This window comes from Ostrea edulis, chromosome 8 (assembly GCF_947568905.1).
Source record: "Ostrea edulis chromosome 8, xbOstEdul1.1, whole genome shotgun sequence".
Lineage (NCBI taxonomy): Eukaryota > Metazoa > Mollusca > Bivalvia > Ostreida > Ostreidae > Ostrea > Ostrea edulis.
In genome coordinates, this window is record NC_079171.1 from 22,200,048 (window position 1) to 22,208,566 (window position 8,519).

At 36.0% G+C, this 8,519-nt stretch overlaps 1 protein-coding gene and 2 long non-coding RNA genes across 3 annotated transcripts; 1 reads left to right on the top strand and 2 right to left on the bottom strand.

The window, feature by feature from the left end:
• Positions 1 to 158: 158 nt before the first annotated feature.
• On the bottom strand, positions 159 to 838 carry LOC130049462 (uncharacterized). The gene is made up of 3 exons (XR_008797971.1): positions 687 to 838; positions 267 to 651; positions 159 to 231 (listed from the first exon to the last, which is right to left on the bottom strand). It is a non-coding gene; the product is annotated as an uncharacterized LOC130049462 (long non-coding RNA).
• LOC130049463 (uncharacterized) lies at positions 631 to 2,803 on the top strand. Its single transcript, XR_008797972.1, has 2 exons — positions 631 to 858; positions 2,476 to 2,803. It is a non-coding gene; the product is annotated as an uncharacterized LOC130049463 (long non-coding RNA).
• On the bottom strand, positions 2,134 to 8,445 carry LOC125661179 (guanosine-3',5'-bis(diphosphate) 3'-pyrophosphohydrolase MESH1-like). The gene is made up of 4 exons (XM_048893108.2): positions 8,313 to 8,445; positions 6,911 to 6,966; positions 5,587 to 5,668; positions 2,134 to 2,712 (listed from the first exon to the last, which is right to left on the bottom strand). Exons 1-4 carry the CDS (start codon positions 8,419 to 8,421, stop codon positions 2,426 to 2,428), a joined length of 534 nt encoding a protein of 177 aa, XP_048749065.1. The 5' UTR covers positions 8,422 to 8,445; the 3' UTR covers positions 2,134 to 2,425.
• Positions 8,446 to 8,519: the final 74 nt, after the last annotated feature.

Sequence of the window (8,519 nt, forward strand, 5' to 3'; positions counted from 1 at the left end):
TATCAATGACTGAGGTGAATATTATTTCCATGGAGTTGATGGGGCCAGATGTCAAAGGCCTAAGTCACTTCCATGACACTTCAGGGAGAATCAAACTCAGAACTGCCTTTTTGTATAGTGAGTGCACTAGACTAACACTACCTGTGACTGTCTGATTTTATAGTGAGTGCACTAGACAAACACTACCTGTGACTGTCTGATTTTATAGTGAGTGCAGTAGACTACCACTAACTGATTTTATAGTGAGTGCAGTAGACTACCACTACCTGATTTTATAGTGAGTGCAGTAGACTAACACTACCTGATTTTATAGTGAGTACACTAGACTACCACTTCCTGTAACTGCCTGATTTTATAGTGAGTGCAGTAGACTACCACTACCTGTGACTGCCTGATTTTATATTGAGTGCACTAGACAAACACTACCTGTGACTGCCTGATTTTATAGTGAGTGCGCTAGACAAACACTACCTGTGACTGCCTGATTTTATATTGAGTGCACTAGACAAACACTACCTGTGACTGCCTGATTTTATAGTGAGTGCACTAGACTACCACTACCTGTGACTGCCTGATTTTATAGTGAGTGCACTAGACTACCACTACCTGATTTTATAGTGAGTGCACTAGACTACCACTACCTGTGACTGCCTGATTTTATAGTGAGTGCAGTAGACTACCACTACCTGATTTTATATTGAGTGCACTAGACTACCACTACCTGTGACTGCCTGATTTTATAGTGAGTGCACTAGACTACCACTACCTGTATTTCAGGTTAGTCTCTTGCTTGTTACAATGAGGAAAGAGGAATATCCCCTATATACCTGTCAGAAAGTGATACATATGTAGGTCAAGGTCAGTACTGAATAGTAACAATGCTGTGGAAATCAAAAGAAAAATCTGTTTTCTCTTCCATGTTTGCGACTGCGATTCATTCCTATGGATGAAAGTGTTTCTTAACAAAACTATTCAAAATTTCTGTATAAAATCAATCGCAATGAATTTGATAAAGGATTCAATGAAAACAGAGTTATTTTCCTTTGATTCAATTATTTTGAAACATTGATTATTTTTATGACTTCACAGGAGGGTGGAACTACATTAACTTCCTTAAAATCCTTAAAGTCAAAACAAAACTCGTACATATTGGTACTGGCATTTCTGTATTGAGAATCGCATAAAAAACATTGCAACAATGTACAATAATACTGTTCTTTAGAAATACATGCATGTAGCATAACATCACATCATGGAAAAACATCAATACAATATTTATAGTAAAACGCGTCGCTCCAGAATGAGGTTCTGATGTTTGACAGAGATATTGACCTTTATTCCTATACATTGCAAAATTTAAAGAAAAATTATGTGGGGTTTCACTTTCATTGATTTTGTGGAGTGCATGGCAAAAGAAGTGTCCCACTATATGGAGAAAAGCTATTCAGTCACATATACAAGATCCCCTAAAATAACAATATCCATTGAAAAATTGACCCACAAGAATAAGTTTATCTGACCTTGACTATTTAACCTACATACAGTAGTTCAAGGTTAAAATTGTGAACAGACAGAATAGTATAAAACAGACCAAATACTGTATATGCCCCCTGCCCTGCCTGGGGTCTGGAGAAAAAGACATAACAAACAACAACAATAAAAAATAGACTTAAAAACTTTAACAGACTTCAAATCTTTAACAGACTTCAAAACTTTGATAGAGTTAAAACTTTTAACAAGAACAAAGACTGCACAGTGTATATATATATATATATATATATATATTATATATATATATATATATTATATATATTATATATATATATATATATATATATATATATATATATTTAAGGGGTCATCCATAATTAATATATAAGTGGAATCTACACTCTCATGAAACCCTTACTCAGACCTCTCTATCTATAAGATAGTATTTATCAGAAATATTTCACTTTCAAAAAATTTGAGACTGTATAAACTCTATATACTGCACCAACTTAATCTTGTTAGAAAAGTTTCAGATTGAACAGGATTTTGTAGCTTTGCTGGCCTACAGACAGCACAATATAATATCAGGCATACCTGAGCTTCTGCAGCAATATAATCTTGCTTCCATTCATTTGAGTTGAATTTTCATTGTTTTGAAGGCCAGCAGTTTGTAAAAACGGGGGTGGGGGTAAAGAGGCGAGGGATGCAATATATTTTTGCTGCCAAAAATTCATCAACTGTCTGGATAACTGCCCACCCCCCTCTGAATTTCACCAAGGCACAGACATATCTTTGATTTCAAATTCGCTCCTAACCCTATGACCTTGAAAATTATAACCCTCCTCCTTCAACCACTAACCCCCCTCCCCCTCAAAAAAACCTATGCCTCCAAAACTTCCATCCCGGGGGCATTAAAAAATCAAACAGGCTATCCTTATAGTATATCCCTCATTTTAAATAACTGATCCAAACTTTCTTCCATAGATTGGTTCGTCCCCCGGAGTCCGTCCACAACTTTCTTGGCCCAAAGGAAATATTCTGTGACTCTGGCTTCCGTCCATCCACCTGGGGTACAACGGTTGAGATCACGCAGATTGTACAGCTTGTCGGCCAGCTTGACCAGCTTGGCCTTGTAGCTTGCATGGGGAGCATGCTCAATCTGCTTTTGTTTTCGGTCCAACTTTGGCAAATTTTTGTCATCAGTGACTTCTCGCACAATACCTATAATTAAAAATAATCATTGATCTTTGGATGCAATATACAATTTGTAATTTGAACTTTGGTCTCTAAATTGAATGCTATTTTCAACTGAGCTATATACTTCAAACTAATTCATCCCGTGGGGATCCGGGTTAGAATAGGTCCTCAGTACCCCTTGCTTGTTGTAAAAAGGGACTAAATGGGGCGGTCCTTCTGATGAGACCGCAAAAACCGAGGCCCCATGTCACAGCAGGTTTGGCACGATAAAAATCCCTCCCTGCTCAAAGGCTGTAAGCTCTGAGCTTAGGCCTAAATTTTGCAGCCCTTCACCAGTAATGGTGACGTCTCCATATAAGTGAAAGATTCTCAAGTGGGACGTTAATCAATATACAATCAATCAATCATTATTCTTGGCCTCTAATTCTTATCAAAGTAAAAATACATGTAATACAAAAAGTCATATGATTATCTGTACATTGTATATAAAGGAAAATATCTAAAAATCAAAGGACTATTTCGAAAAGACTTATTGGTGAAAAACGTTCTACTGAGTAAGCCCCAAATTTGTACAGTGTACATGTTTTAAAAAAAAAAGTTTTTGTTTTTTTTATAACAATCCAGAATAGGTTCAGTAAGATCCCAATTTAGCCAACACTTAAAAAAATAATAGCATAATAAAAGAAAGATGCAAAAACATTTGTAATATGACATGCTATGATGGTGTGCTGTGTAGGGGATTAATTTCATGGGTTATAATTTTCATGTTTTCCTCTCTTTTGACATAATATTTTTCATTTAATAAGGTAGCCCATCATGTGCCAGTGAAATGTATTTAATAATTAAACAATACTCATAAGGTTTTAATAGCATATTCAGTAGATTTGGCCAGTCATTTCTAATCTTGCTCAGGGCTCGAAATTAACATATGCCCGTCAGTCTGTGACTTGTTAAAAGTCTGGTGGACTGACTTACATTTGTTTTAGTCAGTCCGATGGGACTGGTTAATTTTCTAAAGTATCATTTTGGAAAATATACTTATGAAATTTTATACACACATTTGGCATGCTTCGATCTGTTGATATCAGACGAATCTGATTCGTAAATATAAATCCCACATTTAAGTGTTACAACATTGTCTGAGGCATATTGAGTTAAATTTCATTTTAATAACATTAACGAAATATGTTTAATTATTTCTGGAAAACTCTGTTGGACTGGTAAATTTTTCTGCGGACTGGTTGAAATTATACCCCATCAGTCCGGCTGGACTGGTGACAAAAAAAGTTAGCTTCAAGCCCTGTTGCTGAATATTGACTAAAACATATAAAAATGATTTTAAATCTCCTCCATCAGATTTCCTTCCAATTCAATCCATGACAATGACAAACAAAATTCTGTTAATATTCTGGCATCTGACATCCTGATATCCAAAGCTTACCATTAATTACACCCAAAAAATGTGTGGGGAAAAAGACATGTCTTAGAGCATAAATCAATGGCACGATGCGGGTCGTAGTGATTATAGTTAAATTTGAAAGATGTTTTGTAATGCAGTATTGTCAATTAAAGTTTGAAATGATACATAATGAATGAAGTTAAAAACACGAGTTACATATTGATGATAAAAATCAAATACGCTTTATCACGAAATCAGTGTCGGGGGTAATCTTTGTTACGCAAATCAAGACCAATGAGTGATCAAACAGTTAGCTTTGTAATCTAAACAGTTAGCTTTGGTTATCTAAACAGTTAGCTTTGGTTATCTAAACAGTTAGCTTTGGTTATCTAAACAGTTAGCTTTGTAATCTAAACAGTTAGCTTTGGTTATCTAAACAGTTAGCTTTGGTTATCTAAACAGTTAGCTTTGTAATCTAAACAGTTAGCTTTGGCTATCTAAACAGTTAGCTTTGGTTATCTAAACAGTATACAGTTATTGACTGGGCTCGAGGACAACAGCTGTTTTGTTTGATACGAGAACGGGTCTGTTGCCCGAAGCAGTAGGCTGAGGGCAACCGATTCGTTTGAGGGTCAAACAAAACAGCTGTTGTCCAAGGACCCAGTTAATAACTGTTTTATTATACACCTTCATTTTTTAGGCTGTTTTTAATAGGTGCACCTGGTTTGTTGACTTTAAACGGATCGACAGTGTGATTGCATACATTTATCACCGAATCGGCTTTGGTTATCTAAACAGGTGTGTAAAGATTTGAATTCATGGAAAACATGACAGTATGTATTTTACTAAATGACTATGCAATATAATTCTGATAGCCTGGACTTGAGCAAAAAAAAAAAAACCCCCACAATTTTCAAACTCATTCACTGTCTCCTGAATCTACGGATTTATCTACACTCTGAATATAGTGAATATTTTCACCACGAGTTAATTCCCCCTATACAATACGTGAAACAAAAGATTACAAGTTGTATTCACTGTGTGCGTATTGTGGTAAAATTCAGTTTGCAAATTTTGTTACAATTTAAGCATTACATTGTAGCAAACCTCAATATGGGGGAAATAAAACATGATAAATCTTAACATCCACACCTCTACCTGTGATAAATCTTAACATCCACACCTCTACCTGTGATAAATCTTAACATCCACACCTCTACCTGTGATAAATCTTAACATCCACACCTCTACCTGTGATAAATCTTAACATCCACACCTCTACCTGTGATAAATCCTAACATCCACACCTCTACCTGTGATAAATCTTAACATTCACACCTCTACCTGTGATAAATCCTAACATCCACACCTCTACCTGTGATAAATCCTAACATCCACACCTCTACCTGTGATAAATCCTAACATCCACGCCTCTACCTGTGATAAATCCTAACATCCATGCCTCTACCTGTGATAAATCTTAACATTCATGCCTCTACCTGTGACTTCCTCTCCAAACATTTCCTGAATTTCTTCGAATGTAGTGTTTGTATCCTCCACAGTATCGTGAAGAAGGGCGGCCTGTAAATAAATAGTGTATAAAAATAAATAATCCTCTTATCATTAATCAAAATGGCTTAGATGATTAAATGAATCAAAATCCTATGCTCTTACTTTTGCATAATTATAAATTAATATAAAAAAAAATAAAAGCATGTCTATTTTTAATTTCATAAGCACTCAATTTAGCAATATACATTTATTGTACTCTTATTTTCTTTATAGTTTAATTTTTGCTGAGGTTTAATATCCATGAAATTAATTAATAGTAAACAGTACAGGGAGTATTACATGACCAGAGCTGTTATGGTCAGTGAAAATAAATTCTGTCAATGTGAATTCAGAACAAAGTTAAAAGAGACTGGTTCACTGGGGTGTTTTTTTGAGTAGACAGAAGCCTTTCCCATAAATGTAGCAGGATGAAGTTGAAAGAATTGCCGCCTGTCAGTCACGGTAAAAATAAATAATAATACGTAATAACAACCCAAGCTCGTCCAAGAAGTGGCCGCCTTGCTTGTTTGATGACAGTTGAGTTATCACAGCATTTTGTTATGCAATTTTGGAAATTAGTCAAGTAATCAAAATAAATAATTTTAAAAAAAACGTAAAAGGTGTCAAAATATTCTACCTGGTGAGAGAGTGTGAGAGTTGGGTGTGTCCATATTCAGTACAACAAATCAATTCATTTGCTTCAACCTTACATTTCAACATTAACTCAAAGACTAGAGATTCATGGGAGCTAGTTTGAATCCCAGTCTGGTCTATCCCATTTTCTGTCTTCCTGTTACACTCGGTGCCCTGGAACCGAGAGGTGACGATGTCTGCCAGGGGAGGAAGGTCCTGTGTTGATGTCTTCAAGGTGTGAAAGACATTTGAGGAAGGAGGAATGTGGTGGTCAGATGGGTTCAATCACCAGTGGTGAGATAGCTCAGTTGTTAGAGCACCTGACTAGAGATTCAGGGGGCCTGGGTTCAAATTGTGATCTGATTGGATGCATTTTCTCCCTTCCTATTCCACCCATGAAAATAAGCTCCACCCCTTACCTGAGGTTCTCCCCTGGAATAATAATCTTGGCTTTCAACTTTCACATGCACAATTTGTGTAACACGATGGGATAAAAAGCAACGGAACAGACCAGGATTTGAATCTGGGTCCCCTTAATTCCCAGGCAGGTGCTCTACTGGTCAGTGGTCAAACCAGTTTTTTCTGTTTACATGTACCTAGTAGGGATATATTAATAAATAGCATTTACTGAATACTTACCTGAATAACTGCTACATCTGTTATAATTGCTTCCTCTGTTAATATGTTAGCCACACCTACAAAGATCAACGTCATTTAGTATCTCATATTTCAATTAATGTACATGTATCTATATGTAGTCATAAACATCTTTACGGAGTTAAATCTAAAACAATAACAATTAAATCTCGATCATCTCATCAAACAGCAATTCAGTATTAAAGTATAATGAACATAAATAAATGTCATATTGTGTACATAGCCATACCGTGAAAATTTAGCCAAGGTTGACAACGGAATTTTCAATCTTACCCTCAACTACATGCAATATTAATATATTACATGTACCAACCCATACAGAATTACGATATACATTAAATGCAATAATTCACTATCTGGCTTGAGATTCAGCTCGGCTGAATATTTGAACTGATGCCTTCACCGAATCTCGGAGTAGTCCTTCATAATTCATGTCTAGAAATTTACTTTCAGCTCCGACCGGTTCTAGCAATTAATGTGCACTTACGTGACACTGATGTTCGCTTCAAATCAGTCACCTAAATGCACATTAATTGCTAGAACTGATTGAAGCTGAAAGTAAATTTCCAGACATGAATTATGAAGGACTGCTCCGAGATTCGGTGAAGGCGTCAGTCCAAATATTCAGCCGAGCCGAATCTCAGACGAGATTAGCCTTGGATTACCAACAATTTTTGATAGTAGTCTATATGGTCAAAAATAAACTTGTGTCATCATAACAGCCCGTCATCAACATGACAACAAATTATGGTAGATAGGACATGATGGAAATTAAGATCATTGTGATGGAATAGATTTGCGATGATCTGTAACACAGGGTTGTGACACAATCTGAGCACACTGGTATAGATTATATATACTACACCAGTTTGCTCTGTGTCAAAACCTTGTGATATGTAACAGATTTCTTGCCAATTTTGACATCAGTGTAAATGTTTTGGGACTACTCTAACTCAGTTGTGACAACAATAATGATCAAATTCCCTAATGTTAATTAAATGCCTTTCGACACATTTACACATACACCCCTGTCAAGAGGAAGCATCATTCCTCCTGTCCTGTTGTAGGAACAGATGTCTGTATATAAAAGCGGGGGTGAGAACCTAGTCGGAGAAATCTCGAATCAAAATATATCCAGAAATTAAGTAGAGTAAAAATAGAGAAATCCGGTGTGATTCCAAGGAGTCCAAGAATTGTAGAATGCTAAACATTGTATCAATTTTGTAGAGGTCTCTAATTTGTGTTCCTGTATCACTCTCATAGATTTCTCCTTAAAATAATGCTTTTCCAAAGACAGTTTGAATAAGGAAACATATAGGACAGTGAAGGCGAGACCCCAGGGGTATAGAGAGAAGGACTTCCTTCTCAGAAAAGTTGCGTTCACCTATTGGGTGATTGATGTATGGGGTCTTTTCTTTATCTTTTCGTCTCTGTTCCTTGTGTTTTATCGCTGCAAAATTTGAACAACGGATAATTTCTGAAACTGCTGACATGGTTGTCGGTTTTAGTAATCTGGGTAGATCATTGATGAGGAATTTCGCAACGAGATTTACTTATGGCATAATGTCATTAAAAATATAGTTTTTTTAAT